The sequence below is a fragment of the Pimephales promelas genome, chromosome 1 (assembly GCF_988280905.1).
Source record: "Pimephales promelas chromosome 1, fPimPro1.hap1.1, whole genome shotgun sequence".
Lineage (NCBI taxonomy): Eukaryota > Metazoa > Chordata > Actinopteri > Cypriniformes > Leuciscidae > Pimephales > Pimephales promelas.
In genome coordinates this window covers 14,993,472-15,014,912 of record NC_142769.1, presented here as the reverse complement: position 1 = coordinate 15,014,912, position 21,441 = coordinate 14,993,472, and the positions used below count along the sequence as shown (strand labels likewise).

The 21,441-nt window shown below is 37.9% G+C and overlaps 1 protein-coding gene across 3 annotated transcripts in view; it reads right to left on the bottom strand.

Moving 5' to 3' along the window:
* The window catches only part of larp7 (La ribonucleoprotein 7, transcriptional regulator), an 89,251-nt gene extending 68,109 nt beyond the window's left edge, over positions 1-21,142 (bottom strand). For 2 of the 3 annotated variants that reach the window (XM_039681385.2, XM_089128104.1), the window contains exons 1-11: positions 20,986-21,142; positions 20,840-20,870; positions 20,538-20,752; positions 20,346-20,446; positions 20,169-20,252; positions 19,896-20,060; positions 15,266-15,368; positions 14,796-15,119; positions 10,740-10,887; positions 10,454-10,593; positions 10,267-10,376 (exon numbers count right to left, since the gene is read on the bottom strand). In XM_039681385.2, the coding sequence (XP_039537319.2) occupies positions 10,267-10,376; positions 10,454-10,593; positions 10,740-10,887; positions 14,796-15,119; positions 15,266-15,368; positions 19,896-20,060; positions 20,169-20,252; positions 20,346-20,446; positions 20,538-20,752; positions 20,840-20,870; positions 20,986-21,106 (1,542 nt within the window). In that variant the 5' untranslated portion in view covers positions 21,107-21,142. The remainder of the gene's footprint in view (positions 1-10,266; positions 10,377-10,453; positions 10,594-10,739; positions 10,888-14,795; positions 15,120-15,265; positions 15,369-19,895; positions 20,061-20,168; positions 20,253-20,345; positions 20,447-20,537; positions 20,753-20,839; positions 20,871-20,985) is intronic. The other variant, XM_039681386.2, reaches the window with a different exon arrangement.
* Between the last annotated feature and the right edge of the window lie 299 nt (positions 21,143-21,441).

Genomic DNA, 21,441 nt, shown 5'->3' with positions numbered 1-21,441 from the left:
ATTGAGGTGGTCCAGACATATAAATATCTGGGAGTCCATCTGGACCATAAATTGGACTGGTCAGCACATGTAAAGACAGCATATAGGAAAGGTCAGAGCAGACACTTTTTTTTATGAGAAAGTTAAAATCCTTCCATGTCTGTAATTAGATGCTGTACCTCTTCTATCAGTCGATTGTGGCCAGTGCTGTGGTGTGCTGGGGCGGCTGTATGAAAGCCAGAGATGGGAAGCGACTGGAAAAATTGGTCAGAAAGTGTGTGACAGTGTTGGGGAGGAGTCAACCGACTCTGTAGGCGAGAAGGTGGAGAAAAGAATGAGGGGAATGATGAAATCCATCCTCAGTAACAGGAGCCACTCACTACATGACACTGTGGTTGCCCAGCAAAGCAGCCACAGTGACCAACTCCTTTCCATTAGCTGCAGGACTGAGAGGTTCAGGAGGTCATTTGTTCCGGCCGCCATAAGACTATACAATGGATCTGCTTGAAGTGCATTATTATTCTACTACTAATGATAGTAGTAATTTGTTGTGTGACTCTTTTTTTATTATTTGTGCTTTTTAGTTGAGAGAATGTTTGTTGATAATCAACACACACTTTATGCTGATGGACATTGAATTTCCCCTGTGGGGATAAATAAAGGCATCTAACTAACAAACTAACTAACATTACTGTAAAATATGCATGTCCATTTAAATTCGATTTTGGGTCATATGTGGATTATATCATTACACTGTCAAGAATATGGTTACCTTTAAAGATGTTGTACCAAGCATGACAACACTACGTTCAGCTGCTTTTGAAATTACGTGTTTTTTTTTCACTTCCTGAAAAGTAACCGTTTTGGACATATGTGAATTTCATCAGGCAGCGACGATATGTATTATATGTAAAATGATATTTAAAAAATATTGTCTATGTTTAGATTATATTTTGACTAGACTATAGTGTTTCTGCTGCCTCAGTATCATCAACGAAGCGCATACAGCATGCCTCTACCATTATTCACATCAGTTATTCATACAATAGCATAACATATTCATATTATATATATGTTTATATACTTGGTGATAATACAATATGAACCTATATGACTATATTTGGAGGTTGGTTAATAATGTTACCAATGTTTTATTTATCAGCATGCTAATGTCCATCATTTAAGCATATGCTGGAATAGTACTCTGTTTCTGTTTTGAAGTCCATAAAAGTGGATCCACACGGCTGCTGGGGGTTAATAAAGCCAAAGGGCTTTGGAAGTGAATTGAAGCGATAAGTTTGCATAAGAAAAATACCCTTATTTAAAACGTTATAAACTAAATACTGGCTTCCAAAAGACAGCCTAACGCATCAATTTATGGTGGAAAACAAAGCCCTGATCCGACGGACGATGTAATGACGAAGGCAGAAGCTCAGAGGAAAGAGCAAAACAAAACACTTATCGGAAATTAGAAATTTTGAAGAGAAATGTCAGAGGATTTCTATATAATAGAAGAGCTTCGGTTTGTTGCACAGCCTTATTTGTTTAAACTGCAAGAGGAGTCTAAGCTTACGATACTCCTACATCATACATGTGGCCACACATTACTCTTGTGGCAGAAGTCGACTTGTGTGGTATGCGTATGGTCGTCGTTATTTTAGATTTTAAACTTTAAATGTAACGACTGAGACAAATCAGACACAATTATTTGTTGTATAAATTATCTTTTAAACTCACTCTGGAATCTATGGTCCCATCCCCCCCAACAAGGGCAAGAAGGGTCTTGGTTTCCATGACTACGATCAGATGAGTTGATGACTGCAATCAGATGACTATGATCAGATGTGGTCATGTTGTCAAAGCAGAGGGAAATTGACTGAAGAGAAGAGACAGAAACAGACTGATCTGGGGCGCCAGTGGCTCAGTTGTTCATGTAGGTTGTCTAGTCAAGTCAAGTCAAGTCACATTTATTTATATAGCGCTTTTCACAATACAGATTGTATCAAAGCAGCTTCACACTGATAACATGAAAGTAGCACAACACAGATCAACAACATTGCTAAACACTAAATAACCCCAACTGAGCAAGCTCAAAGTAAGCCAAAAGCAAGGCGACAGTGGCAAGGAACCAAACTCCATCAGATTGGATGTCTACAAACCGGAAAGTTGGTGGTTCAATCCCTGATTTCACCTGACCTAAGTGTCGAGCAAGATGCCTAACCCTAGCTGCTCCCGACCAGCAGGATGGCACTTTGCATGGCTGACACTGCCATCGGTGTATGAATGAGTGAACGAAGGTGTACATGGGTCTGTTAAAAGTGCTATATAAATGCAGTCCATTTACCATCTGAAAGAGATTAATATGCATTAATCATAGACAAACTGATCTATAAATGAACATGCATCCCAGAACATTGTGTGAATGATTTACTGTCTTGTGTAGTTTCTTTTGATTCTATTATTTTTATTTTTATACTGTGTATTTTATGATAGAACCAACTGTCCATGTAACCTCACCTATACCATGTTTGGTCTCTATAAATTTGTACTTTGAAGATCGAAATCGTGTACATGTGTCGATATCTGCACAACATATTAGTATTACAAGAATCTTTCTTAGTTTCTTTATCAGAAACTATTCCAGCAGCAAATGCAAATGAGCATGCTTAAAACAAAGATTCATAAATTAACCACAGAGGAATTTCGGCAGGTCACAATCTGCATGTGCTCAGACGTGCTCAGAGAGAGAAAGAGAGAGAAAACCTTCAACCAGAACTAACGAACTAACTATGCAAGCTCATTATATCTTCATCCAACAAAGAAGAAAACAATTGCCACTTCAATGTTTGACACTCAAAGGAAACATCAGCATCCTTTTCCAAGATCTTCAAATCTTCAAGAAATGAGTGCGCTGTAAATGTCATGCAAGTATATATATTTAATGAGGTACTCTGAAAATGATAAGCTGATAGTTCTTTTCATAGTTAAATGGGTCTTTCCCATTGTTCCATTTCCTGCTTCCAATTCCATTCTGTCCATTCCATAGTATTCCTACAATGGAAGTCAATGAGACCAGAAACTGTCTGGTTACTGATATTCTTCTAAATATCAGAAAATCGGCTGAATGGATTCGAAAACGGTAAAACTCAACAGTTTAAAGGAGAACAAGCTTATAGTGTTCAAGCTTATAGACAATATGGCTGCTGTGGGCAGGAGTGGTTCGTTGGGCTCCATTCATGCCCTTTGTATTTTACAGTGTTTTTTAATGCTATTAAGTGCTTGGACCTTCAACGTTTTTCTGCATAATAAGGTCAACCTGGATGGTCCGAATGAGGATGAATATACTAAACTTTATTTTTTTGGACATGGACACGTCTTTCTCCACTCTACCTGGGCATCTAAAAGTCTGTGCAAGTATGACAGAAACTAATAAGTCATCACCACGTCAGGAGAGAGCGCATGTATCTAAAGTAATAATGGTGCTAATACTTTTGGCTGGAGACATACATCTGAACCCAGGCCCCACGCTTGAACACCAGGCAAGCCAAGAGGAGGTAATGCCTGATATAGGTGTATCCCTGCAGGAGTTACCGCCCTTGTTTACATCGGCGACTCACGCTGGAGGAAATTTTGGCCCACTGCCAGGAGCTGCCAGAGCAGCGTCATGCTGGGAAGCGGAGCACATCAGAGCCCTGTGTGAGGACAATGTATTATCTACAGCTTCAAACTGCTAATCACGCCCGTGTGCTTTGGGATGTAAAGTGCAAACCAACGGGAATAATAGGTGGACAGTTAAACATATGGAGCCTTATCCCTAAAAGTGATCAGGTCTCTGCACTTCTTCTGGACTTTAACTTGGACTATCTCTGTTTAACGGAATCATGGCTTCATAGAAACATTCCAACAAATATGATTGACGTTGCTGGTTATCAATGTTTTAGAAAGGATAGAAATACAGGTAAGGGGGAGGAGTATTAATATACATTAAAGACAAATTTAAATGTCGCTTAATTGATTTGAACACCCCCCTAGAATGTCTAGCCTTAAATGTAACTCTATCGCCTACTAGGAATTTTAATATTGCTGTCCTCTATAATCCCCCTTCTTATAAGGTTAAGTTTTATGATGACCTAAAAGCTGTAGTTAAACAGCTGGACTCTCCTAGAGAGACAATATGGTATGGAGACTACAATATTTGTTGGTCTGATAAAAACTCTAAAGATACTCAAAGCACTTATGACAAAATTTAACTATAGACAAATGATTGAAGGACCTACAAGAATAACAAGACAGACATTTACTAATAGACCTGAACGAATTACAAGGACGTATAATTTGATTACCGGACTCTCTGACCATAACATGACGCTGACTGTTAGGAAACTGACGAAAAAGCATCTACAGTGCTTTGGTAAATCTGATCATGAAAAAACACATTTCATTCTTCCTAAATGTAAGACTGCACAATTTGAAAGAGAACTTAAAAATATAAACTGGGGACAAATTTTGACACTAGATGATGTAGAGGAATGTTGTAATTCCTTGACTACAGCTATTACATGTCTGATGGAAAAATTAACAAAGCAGATCAAATTGAAAAAAAAAGGATTATACGGTGCCATGGATAAATAATGAATTACGAATTCTTATGAAGAAGCGAGATTTAGCCTTGAAAACTTCTTTAAGATCTAAACTCAATACAGATTTCTTGATTTATAAAGGTTTGAGAAATAAAGTTGTATCTGAGTTGCGGAAAACAAAAGTAACATATTACACTAATTTAATTGATAGTTCCAAAGGCATAAATAACTCACTTTGGAAGCATTTAAACAATTTGACTAATAAATCAAATAAACATAAAAAAAAAAAATCACAGAACTTAAAGGGCACCTATTATGGAAAATTCACTTTTACATGGTGTTTGAACATAAATGTGTGTTGGCAGTGTGTGAGCAAAACCACCCTGGACTGATAAAAATCCACCCAGTGGTTTTTTTACAATCTCAATAAATCATCTGCACTGCCTCAGAACGAGCTGTTCTGAGATTCAGATCTTTGTGACGTAGAACGGGAGACAGGGGTTTGATTGACAGTGTGGCTGTGGCCTAGACCCCGCCCTCGGTGATCTGTACACAGCCTGTAATGTCTCTTGGAAACATAACTTATCGACTCGTGGGTTAATCCTGTTGTTGTGGCTTAAAAGTTAATCCTCAAGTGTGGATCGTCATCTACTGTTTACGATCCACCGTCACCTCCAGTAACAGTAAGTGTATTTTATGATTTTTGAGCAAATAGTTTTCAGTCGATGTCAGCCAATTCAACAACAAAAGCGTCTAAAATTGTTGTCGTCGTAGAATGTCAGTGTATATAATTTAAACCTTGTGTGTATAGTGTGTAACCACACGTTTATAAATATATATTTTTAAAGATATTGTATTAAAAACCGCATATGTTCTTGTTCTGTAAGTTAGCCATCTTCTCACATTTGCCACAGAAGCACCTGTATGACAAGTAAACATGACGCCACAGCTCCCTCGCATAAATGTAATTTCGCTTGTAAGTTACGTAGCAAATTTTATCACAGCGTGTATGTAACGTTAGTTTTAAAAAAATGCGCCAGCGTTAGTGTTTGTGTGTCTGTGTGTGTGTGTTGCTCCTCCATACTTGCAAAGAGGACGCAATTACAACTCTGTAAGTACATAAATGTATCAAATAACCATACCGAGACGTACTGGTCCATTCTCATTTGTGTTTATTCTGCAGGAGTCTCTTTGTGCTGTTTATATATTCCGATTCAAACGTACGCTGAATGACAGACAAAATAGCGCGTCTCTCACTCTCCCCTTCTGCTTACCGACGGCCATAGGTTTCAAGTTACGCCCTCATCCAAAGGCAGGGCGGGAATATGCAGCTCATTTGCATTAAAGTGGCAGGCCTCATAACAGCTCATTTTCAAACAGGCCCCAAAATGACATTTTCAAAGGGTTATAATAAATTAACTATGGGGTATTTTGAGCTGAAACTTCACAAATACATTCTGGGGACAACCGAGACCAATATTACATCTTGTAAAAAGGGGCATAATAGGTGCCCTTTAATATCAATGGCAAAAGCATAACCGATAGTGCCACCATAGCTGATGAATTCAATTCTTACTTTGTACAGTCAGTTGAACAATTATCAAAAGACTTCCAGCCCGTTGATCATTTTAATCTTTCACTGAGAGACACCACAACAGATTCATTTTATATTAAAGAGGTGTCAGGAAAAAAAAGTTGCAGATATAATTGATGAACTTTCAAATTCCAAGTCTAATGATATTTTTATGATGAATAGTGGTTTTCTTAAAAATTATAAAGATGTTCTTGTCAAACCGTTGACTCACCTCATTAATCTCTCCATAAGAACCAATACATTTCCCAGTGCATGGAAGAGAGGAATAATTATACCTGTGCTCAAAGGTGGTAGCCAAAACTCTATAAGCAATTATCGCCCTATATCGATTTTACCAGTTTTATCCAAAATAATTGAAAAAGTAGTAGTAGTGCAACTGATGGACCATTTAGAAGCAAAACAGCTCCTCCATTGTTACCAGTTCGGGTTTAGACCTGGTTACTCGACAGAAATAGCAAACTGCTGTTTAATCGAAAATGTAAAAAAGTCCCTGGACAAAGGTAATGTGGTAGGAGCCGTATTTATCGACCTTACAAAAGCTTTTGATACGGTCAATCATAGTTTGCTTTTATCCAAAATGTTACATTTTAATTTCTCAAATGAAGCTGTGTTGTGGTTTGCATCCTATCTTCGCTCTAGAGTGCAGTGTGTCAAGGTTGATCAAAACGTATCTGCACTTTCAAATATGAAAATGGGCATCCCGCAGGGCTCTATACTTGGCCCTTTGCTTTTTAGTCTTTTTATAAATGATCTACCTCTGCACTGCTCAGGTGCCAGTTGTCAGCTCTATGCGGATGATGCAGTTCTTTATGTACCCGCCAAGTCACCTGAGCAGGCTGCAGCTATACTGTCCACTAGTATGTCTGACATTCAACAGTGGCTCATTCAAAATCAATTAGTTTTAAATTTCTCGAAAACAGTTTCCATGTGCTTTTCCATTAAAAAAATAGAAATAAAAGGAATATTTAATATTAAGTTACAAAATAAAGAAATTCATACAGTTACAGAATTTAAATATTTAGGATTAGTCTTAGATCAACTTAAATTTGAAAAACATATAAAGAAAATCCAGAAAACATTACAAAGTAATCTCAATTGTCTTAAATTAATTAGAAGCTACATTCCAAGCCAGGCAGCCTTAATGTACATACATGCTATGATATTTTCTCACATATCATATTGCATGACATCATGGGCACAAGCAGCTCCCACTGCAATCAAACGCGTAAAAAATCTTTATATAAAAGAGCAATAAAACTTTTGGATAAAAAACCATTAAGTTATCATCATTGCAGCATCTTTAAGAAATATAATTTAATGAATTTTGATAGTTTTATGAAATTTTCGTTTCTTAAACTAATTTATAAGTGCATTAATAATCTAGCACCTGAGCCACTAAGTACATTTATTGTGAGACAGGACAACATCCGAGTCACTAGGAGTTCCACAAATCTTGACTGTAAAATATCATACTGCAGGACCAGTTTTGGACAGACAACCTTCTCTGTAAAGAGTTCTAAACTCTGGAACTCTTTACCTTTTGAAGTCAAGACTGTATCAGACTTTAAGATGTTCATTTCCAGGCTGAAAAATTGGTTAAAAATAAACCAAAACTGTACTCATTTTTAACTACATTTAATTATTTGAGTTGTATATGATATGTATGTATGCTTATTAGTATTTTTATTATTAGTATTATTTTTTATTATTATTATTATTATTATTATTTTATATAATTGAAGTAGCTAATCATGTAAATTTTATTGTGTATAAAAGCCCTTCCAAAATTAGCTATAGCTATAAACTTTATATGCAACACTTCAGTGACATGCTTGATCTTGACACTATGTTTGTTTGCATTGTCCCTGTCAAATAAATAAATAAATAAATAAAATAAAATAAACTCCGGCGAACAATGAACCTTTGGTCTAATAAAACATCGGTACCTAGTCAATCGTTCTCTGAGTTTTGTTTTCATGATAATCGAATGTAAAGAGTTTTATCTCTAAAAACTAGGGATGTAACGATTCACTCGTTTTCTCGATGCATCGATTATAAATCCTGGCGATGCATATGCATCGATCCTGAAACATGTATTTTGAATCGTGAATCGTTTATTTACGTGAATAATCGATTTAAAAGGCTAAGAATCGAATTAATCACGATTTTATAGCGATTCAGTGGTTTAAAATATATAAACACAACCTTAAAGTGTTCCTGGTACAAGCTGCCTCACGCATTGGCCGTCATACGACATCCGCATTTGATTGGTTTCAGGCGCTCACACACCCCTGATTTCTCACGCTGAAGCCCGGTCGGTCAAATGCCTGAAAGATGAGTTTATCTTTCTACCTGTTGAGCTACTCATGTCGTGATCAGCTTGTATTACCGCAAATTAGTTAAAATCTCCCGGAATCTAGAGCGAGCGTGCATACGAGACAGAGGTTGTGCTCCAAACCGCGTATCGCGCGTTCACACACGGCTGCACGCACTCGGCAGAGAGGGAAAGCGAGCGAGAGACCACCTTGCGTGTACGGAGAGTCCATGTAATAAATGAATAAACGCGTTTTATTTCATAGTGCCCACGCAATGGCATGGCAGCTTTATCAATGGCTTGAGCGGTTTGCCTCAAAACTATTGCTTTCTCGACAGAGAGCTCAGCTGGAGATCGAGCTCAAACATGGACTGCTCAAAAATCTGTAGTTAACGTTATGAAAGCATGAGAGCTATGGGACCGAGCGCGAGCAAAATCCAGTGAAAAGATGATAACGAGTGCACTGAGAGGACGCAAAATGAAACTAATGAAAACGTCTCCATTAATTTGTGCATGTAGTCATTGAATGCAATACTTTAAAATCCTTTTTCAAAATATTTGCTACTTGCAAATGCTAATTTGTAGGCCATTGAATTTTTTTTTTATAATAATATATTCATTAAAATTAAAAACAAACATGAACTAACATTAACAATGGACAAAATCCCCACTATCTGACCCCCGAAGGCCGCTGTGTAGGCTAATTCAAACCCAGACAAAGACCCATTGGGTGAAGCATTGAAATAATACTATAATGCATATAAAAAATTAAGAATCGAATCGCATCGAATTTGGATGTGAATCACATCGAATCGAATCGTTCTGAATTTGCACAAATCGTTCATGAATCGAATCGAAAACCTATGAATCGTGAATCGAATCGATTCGCTGTCTACCCAAAGATTCACAGCCCTACTAAAAACTGTTTAGCGTATAATGCTAGTAATGGGGGCATTGACTAAGTAAAAAGAAATCGCTAGTTTATACCACTAACAAGGCTCAAAATGGCCCCACACTAACACAGTAACATAATGAGGCCCCATACATGCAAAACGAAGCATTGAGAACTTTGTAAGTGTACAGACCGTTTAATAAGAAGATACATTATTAAGACAGTTCACTTCGCGTATACAGACAGGAGCCATCTTAAAAAATAGTCTCGATAAGTTGATCCCCGAATGCCGTTCATACAGTTCAGAAGTTCGCTGAACTTCATACAGTTCAGATCACTCAGCACGACGTTCGTGGTTTGACTTAGAGACTATTTTTTAAGATGGCTCCTGTTTGTATACACGAAGTGAACTGGAGCCAACAACAGCTCGTGTTTCTCAATAAAGAATCTTGCTGAAGATACAACCAAGTCTCCTGGTCTTTGCTTCTGAGTTCCTACACTTTAGAAGAAAAAGGTTTCCAACACTTCACATCCTCTCTATTCTGAGTTTCAGTTTCTACCCTCAGGATCTCGACTGAGATTTCCCTCGGTTAGAAGTAAGAGGTATAAACATTCATTTATTCCTCCTTCCATTTCTGTGTTAAATTTGGGTATGGGGGGAGCAGGTGGAAGGAAGTATAGTTGGTTGGGTTTTGCGTGGGTACTGTGTGTGTGTTTATTTTAGTGTTAATTTGTAAAGGTACCTTTTAACTTTTACTGAAATTTTTTAAATTGTCCTTTTGTATGCTGTCTTGCTGTAAAATTAATTGCCCTTTGGGGACATATACAAATAAAGTAACTAATTAAGAATTAATAATTCCCTTTGAGCTAAATCGACAAGATAAGTTAAAATAATTTATCACTGTACCTTGATGTACCTCTTGCTTGGCAGGGGCTGGTTATAGTTAATCTTGACAATGACTCCACTGACAAACTTGGGGCCAGAAGAGGGCTCTTTCTTAGTTGTATCCTTACAAGCTTTGGGAAGCAAATAAATAGGCAAATAAATGGCAAGATTTATTGACAGAAAAGATGTACCAACAAAATTAACTTACAAGCATTGTTTTTATCTTTAGTCTGTGCAATGTCACAATTCACCGACGTCAGGTTGATCTGAGAGACTGACTGCTTCAGATGGGCCATGCAGTGCTTCTGCAGTGTCAGATACTCCTGCTTCAGGTCCAACCACTCTTTCCTGAACAGAACAAATCCCTCATGAGCATGTAGATAACAGTTTGACTAAATCCACTTTAACATCTCACTCAAATTATAGACTTTTTTAATGAATCTTTATGAGAATCATAAAAAATTTATTTTAAAAAGGAACACATTGTTGCTTACTTTGAGAGGACTCTAAGCGGGTTGACCTCTTCCCCTATTTTCAATCTATCCTTGAGCTTCTTCTTTCTCTTCCTCTTGGCCTTCAAAACAGAATCATCTTTCTTCTCATAGTCTAACTGTTCTTCATTCTTGCTCTCAGATGATAAATCTATGCAGCAAAAGAACATGTATTACAATAAGTAACACCAGAGAGAGTGATGTGAGTGTAGCGGAGTGGTGTGACACTCTGCTAAATACGCCGCTCTATACCAATGCACTCCGCTCAATCGCTCACATCCCAAGCAAGCACTCCACTCATGCTCATCAGTAAAATGAATTTCACTAAAATCCCGCTCCAACATAAAAAGATGTACAGAACAGAGAAATTGAGTTTAATAAATTTCTAGAATAAATGTCTCAATTAAAGTAGGCCTATAGATAACAGTTATGATATGCATGGCTTTAATGCAATATATTGTAACAAGTGGTATAAATAAACATGATTTTACCGGGGTCCCAAATTGCAGAGCTCATGCAAATATATCCACATCGCTAGGCAAGGCAAGTTTATTTATATAGCACATTTCATACACAATGGTAATTCAAAGTGCTTTACATAGAAGCAATTAAAATAATCAAAAGAAATCAGAATAATTAAAACAATTTAGAATAAAAAAATTAAATACAGTAAATAATTAAAACAGTTTAGAATAAGAAAATTAAATAAAATGCAGTAACAGTCGAACGAACAGTGGCACAGTGCTCATTCAGTAAATGCATAGCTAAACAGAAGAATTTTGAGTCTGGATTTGAATGTGACTACTGTAGGAGCACACCTGATCTCTTCTGAAAGCTGATTCTAGCTGCGACTGGCATTATAGTTAAAAGAAGACTCGCCATGCTTAGAGTGAACCCATGGTATTTCTAGCTGATGGTGATCCTAAAGATCTGAGAGTCTGTTTGGTTTATATTCAGTGAGCATATCTGCAATATATTGAGGTCCTAGGCCATTGAATGATTTATATACTAGTAATTATACTTTAAAATCAATCCTAAATGTAACTGGGAGCCAATGTAAAGACCTGAGGACTGGTGTGATATGTTCACATTTTCTGTCCTGCTCAGAATTCTGGCAGCAGCGTTCTGTATGAGCTGCAACTGTCTGGTCTTTTTAGGAAGGCCAATGAGGAGGCCATTACAATAATCCACCCTGCTGGTGAAAGCATGCACACGTTTCTCTAAGTCTTGACTGGAAACAAAGCATCTAATTCTTGCAATATTTTTCAGGTGATAGTATGCTGATTTAGGATCAACCAAGCTATGAACAGATGCTTTCTTAAAGAGTCAATTGATTAATAGGTTAAATGGAAAGAAATATGCGTTACAGCTCGACGAATCTACAGATGTGTCTAATTCTGCTCAGTTGCTGGCATTCATCAGATACACATTTGATGGAAAACTGCACGAGGAAATGCTTTTCTGCTCAGTGCTGGAGGGGACTTGTACGGGCAGTGACATTTTCAACAAGCTGGACACCAGACTAAAAGAGATGCGACTTTCATGGGATAACTGTGTTGGCGTATGTACTGATGGTGCAGGTGCAATGGTAGGTAAAAATAAGGGACTGAAGGCAAAGGTTTTAGAAGTGGCTCCTCATGTTAAGTTTACGCACTGCATCATTCACCGTGAGTCTCTTGCTAGCAAAGCACTTGACAGTGAGCTTAACAGTGTTCTCAAAAGTGCAATAAAAATTGTAAATCACATAAAGTCACGTCCAGTAACCAGTAGACTGCTAGCCACCCTTTGCAATGAGATGGGCTCGCAGCACGAAGCGCTACTGTTTCATACCGAAGTCCGGTGGTTATCTCGCGGGAAGGCACTCGGCCGGCTTTACGAACTGCGTGACGAAGTGCACTCGTTGTTGAAAGAATCTAAATCTGAATTCGCGCACCACCTGAAAGATCCAGATTGGTTATCAAAACTTGCTTATTTGGCCTGTATATTTGAAAGGCTTAACATGCTTAATCTTTCATTACAAGGTCCAAACACAAACATCTTGACAATGAATGAGAAAATTGATGCATTTGTGAAAAAGCTGGAAAGGTGGGCTGAGCGAGTTGAACAAGGTAATGTGGAGATGTTTCCTGAGCTGGATGAACGTCTGGAGGAGAATGGACTGAGTCTCGGGAACTTGAAAACACACATCACTGGTCATCTCCACTGCCTTTTGGAACAATTCCAGAAGTATTTTCCAAAAGAGACGCAACCAGAACTGCATGACTGGATACGACAACCATTCACTGAAACTAGGACTAATCTCCCCACAAAACTGGAAGATGCTTTGCTGGAGCTGTCCAGTGATCGGACATTAAAAACTTTATTTTCCAATTCCACACTACCTGAATTTTGGATCGCAGTGGCAGAAGAATACAGAGAGTTATCCGATGTGGCTATGGATGTACTGCTTCCGTTTGGATCTACGTATTTGTGCGAGAAGAGTTTTTCCGCTGTCACATACATGAAAAATAAATACAGATCACGTCTTGATGTTGAGGACGATCTGCGAGTAGCCGTATCCAACATCAGGCCACAGATTAATCTTTTGTGCACCGAAAAACAAGTGCACCCATCCCACTGAAAGGTACAGTAAAGTTGAAGTTATGGAAGCACAAATTTCAGCCACATAAGAAAACATTTGATAATTGCGATTTTTTTTTATCTACAAATTGAGTGTACATTCTGACTTGTTTCCTCATAATTGTGGAAAATAAACTTGCAGTGAAAGTTATAAGAATTGCATGATACCTTTTTTATGTTTTATTCAAGGTCCATAGGAAGTGGATTTAAAACCACTTTTTTGTTTGTTTATTGTTTGTGTATGCTGTGTGGGTCGCAAGATCTCCTTGATGTTAGTTTAGGGGTCGCTGGCTAAAAAGTTTGAGAACCACTGTTTTAGAGTGCCGTACCCCCTATAGCCCTCTCTCTTCCACTTAGACTGCACTCTTTAAATTTATAATACCTTTAAAAAAAAAAATAATGCTTTAAATAAAACAATGTTCATTAAATATGCAATGTTAAAAAAAACATTAAAATCACCATTAAGTGGCGATAACTCTTTATGAGTGGGTCTTTGAGTCATTCTTTCATTAAATCTCACGATTCGTTCAAAGCCACATATTTCATTATAGAGCAAGCCCGACAATGCTGTTTTAAATGTAGTACATGTACATTAATGTTACCATTTATCTATTTTTTTTACTGTTGTTTAAAATCAATGTCACATTTGAAATTGTGTGGATATTCAGGAAACATTGCATTCTTGCTCGTATGAACACTGCTGGATTTCAGCCTGCATTTGATCGCAGATTTAGCCGCACAAACAGCGCAAACGGCTCGTTACAGAACACAGACCGACTGAATGACACTTTAAGTGGAAAATCTTCGATCTTCGAAAATCTAAGATCGCTGTACTCCAACTTGTCTGTGCTTTCAGATAATCCGCACTTCTTCAGCAGTGTAGCGAGACCGCGCGCATGGTTGCCAGATACTATTGGGGGGGAAAAAAACGGGTAGAAAATGTTCTTTTAACAGAAAAGCTCTTATTTAGGGTTTAAATTCTGTCATTTGTGGCCATAGCGGATTAAACTAGGCTTGGTACTATCTTGTTCTGTACCTCACTTGCCTAGTAACCATAGTAATGGGTGCGCACGCGATCGCTTTTTCTGCTATAACGTGGAGCGCGAGGGGCACTCAAGGCTGCATACATTTTGAATTAGCCTACATTAGTAACAGTTAATTTTGTTAAGGTATGAACTTAATCCTAGGACAGGCAAAAAAATATATACAAGACCTTTGTAATGAAATCCAAGACTTTGTACACTAAATTCAAGGCTTTTAAGGCCTTAATTTGAAATGATCAAATTCAAGACTTTTTCAAGGCTTTTAAGACCCGCGGGTACCATTTTGCATCGGACTTCTACTTTAATTATTCTTTTTGCCACGACACATATGGTTATCACCATAACCTCATGAGGTGACCCCCTCCAAAAAATCTCTCAAATAAGCCAAAACATCTACCTTTCATCTCTCCCTCCTCATTTTCCTCTTCTACTTTTCTCATTTTGGATGGCATCTCATCTTGTCCATCTCCAGTTGATGCCTCAAAACTGCAGGATCTTTGTCTTTTCTTCTGAGTTTTCTTATTTGCTGTGCTCGTCAGTATTACGGGGTTTTCCATTTTAGATTCATCTGCTGATTGTTTCTTCGGTTCTTCGGTTCGGCACGCAGTGTTGAACGCTCCACTCTCCATCTTATTTACTGCTATTTCTTGAACAGCACTGTTTTTAAGCTCACTTCGAGACCTTTTTTTTCTCTTCTTTTTCTTGCCATCCTCTTCATCATCTAAAAGTAAAACATAAAGTGTGTTGCTAATATCTGGATCACTTAGATTGTGATGGCAGAAAGACACTAACAGTTCTCATTCATGTTATGCTGTAATCTTGAGGATTACATATATTCACAGTACATAAGGCATAGCAATGTGCTACCTTGTATATCCTGGGCAGCATCAAAGGGGATAGTCTTTTTCTTACAAGTCTTAGGGAAGATTCCTGGCTTACTTGGAGCATCTTCTGGAGGATTGTTCAGCATCTGTCATTTCAAGTGAATCACACCGTTCATTAGAATTGGCTTTATGCACAGCTGCACTACTTCCTGAACTTAAGCCAGCCATTATTGACTAAGCTTGATTAATTCAGGTGTGTCTGATTGTTGTTGCCGTGACTACTGAGGTCAGGCACACTTGAATCAATCAATTTGTCCAATAATGGCAGACAGGAAACAAGGAGCTTGCTTAAGTTCAGGAAGTAGTGCAGCTGTGCATAAAGTCCATTGTACAGCATTGTATTGCTGTATACTGTATTATTAAAACTTTTTCTGTTTGTATAATCCCTAGAGTACAATCCAGTGGTGAGCCTTCTCTGCTGGCCTAAACAATTTCAGAATTACTGACTTGCACTTTAATATATTATTCATTTGAGTATTAAATTATTCCCAATAGTCCATTCTCTTGATTTCATAGCTTTTCTCTTGGTTGTGCTGCTTCCAGTAGTGTATGTTTATTTTAGAGTTTTTAACCAATTATATTTCAGCTATCATGTGTTGCCATTGAAAAAGAAATCTGCCTGGAGGCCTTCAGAATCAATAGTGCGGGCACCTGTAGCTTAAAAATAAATGGCAATGAAACTGTTGCTTTAGCCAATCTATCTGAGATCAGATCAGGCAGGCGTACAATAACATCAGCATTTTCAAGTCCTTTGATTGGATGGTTAGAGCGCGTACTATTCCTGGTAGTCAGAGGCTGAGCTAGCTAACCACATCTGTAGCGAACTGCATAAACTAAAATATATTCCTGCAGATTTAATAGTTTTTCAACCCAAGACTCCAGGTTCAAACGTACCGGAAAAAATCCCTTATTCAGCCATCCAGCTTAACGCAAAGTCACAGAACTCTATTCGATCTGTCCGTGTAATAACAGAAAATATAACTGTAATGTATGTCATCACTGAAATCTGTCAATTTAGCACCAAAACATTGGAACAGTCTTCCTACCATTGTCCGGGAAGCAGACGTCTGTTAGTTCAAAGCTAGACTAAAAAAATCTCTTTGACCTAGCATTCACAGAATACATTATCGACTTCTATAATGTTAGGCTGCATAGATTAGGTCAGCCGGAACTGGGAACACTTCCCTTAAAGGGACACTCCACCCATTCGTTTTATGCTTTCCATTGTTAGAAACCCAGTTATACTATTGAATGGTCGTGCAACACCCTCTTATTTTCCCCTGAGACGAGAGAAATCTGCTATTTACCTTTTTCACTTCCTCCTACAATGACGCAAAAATCGTCTATTTACGTCATTGTAGGAGGAAGTGTAAGAGAGGGGGATTTCAGTAAAGACTACAAGCACTAGATCTCACGCTTTCAAACCCACCCATAGGGGGTTGGACCTAATGCGCTAACAGACCTATCACAGATCAGTGCTAGTGCGTTTGATTTCACCGGCAGAAATGTTTTGAAAATATGGACAGAGGTACTGAATATGCAGACGGATGCATTATGGAGGATTGGGACTACACATCTTTTTTGGAAGCCAAGCTAGTATGCTCTTATTCTGTGGAGAAAGCTGAGTAGTAGCTTTAGGGGTTACCGTCCTCTTTTTCCCGGACATGTCCGGGATTCAGCTTTTGCTTTCTGCAGTCGCCAAGCATTGTTTACATGTAAGTTACAGCTTTTGTTTCAATCTAACTGAATTCATTCTGATTGCTGAATCTGAATGTATTGTTTACATGAACGCTAAACAAGTGATCGGTTGATGTGTTTTAACATTGCTAAGAAAATTCCCGCTCCTCCGTGAGAGATACGAGACCGGTAACTTACGTCTCACAGGTGCCACTCATCAGTAATCACGCCACCGGCCTCACGCCATTCTCCACACGGCCCTCACTCGTCCTGCTCGCAATAGTATACATGACTCGCGCCATTCTCCACACGGCCCTCACTCGTCCCGCTCGCCACAGTAAACATGACTCGCGGCGTTCTCCCGCGGCCTTCACTCGTCCTGCTCGCCACAGTAAACACGATGAATGAGGACTGCAGAACCAAAAAGCCGAATCCCGGACATTTTGGGCGATTTCGAAACACATTTTCAGGCAGATTCATCACGGAGACTCCCTAGCTTAGACTGTAATTTACCTACTGCGTGGTTACTGGTAGGCGTGGCCTCCTAGGACAGCGAAGCAAGTACATTCTGGGAGTTATTGTCTTTCATCCACATAAGCCAAAAATACATTTTCTGTCTTTTCTCAGTCTAGAAAGCTCCAAATTCAAAAATAATTTCACATTTCTTCTACATAAATTACCCATTTTAAGTACACATTCATCTTTCCAGAGGTGGAGTGACCCTTTAAATCCTGATGTACTCGTTACATCATAAGAAGAATGGCATCTACGCTCATTTTAGCGTCTTTGTTTAACCCAAGGTTTTCCCACAGCCTGCTGGATCCAGGCCATTTCAGGATCTGACAAAAGACCTTCGCCTGGACCCGATGACAACGCAGTGCTGAAGTGCCAACTAGCATTTTTCAGTCAAACCGTTGTTGTCTGCCAGTCATATAATGCAGGTATAGGGGGTCCACGTCAAAGAGCATGCACAGAGAAGTCCAAATTAAACATGATTTAATGACTCGTAAATGTAAGTACACATTGTGAAAATTGACACATTCATTTAAGACACGAAACGAGCGGTTTGTGTGAGAAAACGAACAGTATTTATATCGTTTTTACCTTGTGTAATCACAGTGACGTCCAAGTGATCTGAATCAGTTGTGCAATGTCCAACTGAACCGAACTGAATCATGTTCAATGTTCCGCCGGAAGTGATCGCTTGTGTGTGTACGTCACTCAATATTTACACGGAGATATTGGAAGTTTTAACTTTTACCAAACATATTTAGATATACAGGAAATCGCAATGGAAGACGATTTCGGTATATCTAAATATGTTTAGTGAAAGGTAAAACTTCCGAAATCTCTGTATAAACAAAGAGTGACATAGGCGCGCAAGCGATCACTTCCTGCGTATGCGCAGACTAAAGCGCCCGTGCCGTCAGAACAGTTTGACAAAACGATATAAATACTGTTGGTTTTCGCACACAAACCGCTCGTTTCGTGTCTTAGGCCATCAATGTGTACTTACATTTACAAGTCATTCAATCATGTTTTGACTTCTCTGTGCATGCTCTTTGAGGTGAACCAAGGGTGGACCCCCTAAACCTCCAGTGTATGACTGATGGACAACAACGGTTTGACCGAAAAATATCAAAATTGAAAATACTGTGGAAACAAAGACACCAACATCTTGGATGCCCTTGAGGTAAGCTAAAACATATCAAAAATTAATTTCAAAAGTGAATTATCTCTTTAATAACAAATGATCATTTCGACGGAAGTGAATCAATCAAAACTAACTTTAGCTGGAAAATAACATTATTCAAGAACCGCTATAAAACCAAACCAATCTCGGTTACCTAAAATTATGTGTTTATCTCTGTAAAGCTGCTTTGAAACAATCTACATTGTTAAAAGCGCTCTATAAATGTTCATTGATTCATTGAGTTCATTGATCTTCGAAATTCTGCATAAGAGCATGGGTCAGCTGTACACATCATCATGTTTTGCGATGACTGTCCCTGTTGTCCACTGCTTCTGTTGAGCAGACACTCTCAGCCCTAAAGTGAATTAAAACTTATGCCAGAAACACAACGGGACAGACTCAACTTTCATCATTAACCTCGATGGCGACAGAAAAGGTTGTTGGGACTGAAACGCACAAATAACCTGTACAGAGTCATTTAAGTGTTTTTGAGGAAAGATATTAGGATGGATTTTGTGTGAAAAAAATAAGTATTTTGGTGAGTATAATGCTTTTTTTTTGCCCCCGTTATTTCCTAATGTTCTCTACACATGAATGAAATCAATGCCCTGTAACAGAAAGTCATTTTTTCATTTGAAACCCCATAACATTTTCATGAGATGTTGGTTGATGAAATACAACTTGAAAAGTAGTTAGATTTAAATTATAATTACAATATATTATCATATTTCCATAAGAGTGCTACATTTGATCACTTAAATGAATGTTAGACATTTTTAAAGAAGACCATGGAGAAGTTGTTTTCATGGTGAAACCTCCAAACATTTGGTATCTCTCTATTGCCCTGAATGTGCTCTTTACAGGACATCCAGAAAAAAAAAATGTGACATGCATGGTGTCAGAGAAATACACTAAAATATAATGTCCACTACATTGGACAAAAGTCTATTCCTGGGTCCCAGGAGGATAGGCCTAAGTCTCATTGTTGAAGCCTTGCTTGTACGTTTCTAATTTCTCAGTTTTGTCATCATTTTAGCAAATAATTTATTTTATATGTTTTGAGACAGTTTTAAGACTGTTAAACCTTTTTTTTATTTAAGTAGGCATCTATTTTTTTATTAATACATAACCTCAGTGTATTCATTTATAATGTATCATTTTTGCGTGACATTTGTGTCAATAATCATACTGTATGCAATGTGAATACTAACAACTTAGTACAATTAAAAATAACATTGGTTACCTCAATAGCTTTCTGCGCTTGTTCTTCTGTCTCAAACTCCACAAATCCAAACCCTTTGGAATGTCCTGTGGACTTGTACCTGGGGATACTAACATAAACCACATTTCCACACTTACTAAACACTCGCTCCAGCCAAACATGAGTGACCATCTTTGGCAACAGCTCCTGAAACATAACAATTCCAGATTAAGGAATATATTGAAATAAAAGGCATTGAAATTGAATTGAAAAGGCATACAATAAAAACAATTAAATTAATTTGCAGTCAATTACCACATAAACTGTACGGCTGTCCACATCTTTTGGGCTTTCACCAAGTGGATCCTTTCGTCGTACATGTGTTCCTTCAAGATTTACCTAAGGACACATCAGTTACTGTGATTATTAGTGCAAAACTCAGAACTAAAATCCCTCTGATAAAAGAAAAGAAAATTCAAATGCATACAATACCTCTACTACTGGTGAATTTTTAAGAGCTCTGGCAATCAATTTTACATCCGTAGTAAATTTTTTCATTCGGTTGAATGACGTTAACACAGATATGTCAATATCTGTTACAAACGAAAGAAAGAGTTAAGTGAATACACACACATTCAGTATGTATAGTGTATCATGAGGTATGAGCATAACACTGATACATACATCCATCTCGTGACTGTTCAATTATATTTTTCATGAATTTGTCCTTGTGGAGATTCACATCACTAAACCAAAATTCCACCTGCTTCTTCACATCAGCTAGTAGCTGTTTCACGCGAGATCTCTTCTTTTTCTCGTTCTCTTTCTTCACGCTGAGGTTTGCACAGGCGGCATTAACTCCTGGGGGAATCTTCTCCGTGTCTACCATATTGCTATAACTGTAAGTTAAAAGTCATAAGAAATCTGTCAAGTTTCAGAACCAATTAGATCGAATTGAGTGACTAGTCACAGTTACACATTCTTACCTTACCTTTAACTTATCGCTTCCTTTGTTTACTGAAATAAAAAAAAAATCGCTTTACACTACCAAGGAGACGCTCTTAATAAGACACTTCTAATATTGATAAGCCTACTATTAAACTCTTCCTACTTCTAAACTGTTTTTACTTACACAAACGTACAATGAAGATGACCACGCACAAATCTACCGCATTGTACCTTTGTTGCATGTCTGATAAACCATTTTTAAAAATCGGTTCAGGTTCAAACCAAGTTCCGACTTCGTTGCGCATAAAGATGACGTTTTCTTCTTCTTCTTCTTTTTCTTCTTCTTCTTTGAGCTTATTGGCGATTCGCATTCTTAAAAAGAGCATTACCGCCATCTACTGTAGGAATAGATCAGAGACACTATATATATATTATTATTTATTATTTTTTTTATTAAATCTTAACAATACAAACAGTAAGACACAAATAAAGTCATTAATACAGAAAACACAATATTAAACAAAAACAGAGCCAGGGGAAGCTTCAAATAAATACATTAAAGATAGAGCATAACTGAATGGTTTTAGCAGCCTTCTTATTTTGTGAATCATAAATGGATTTGATATACTGTTCCGTCTCC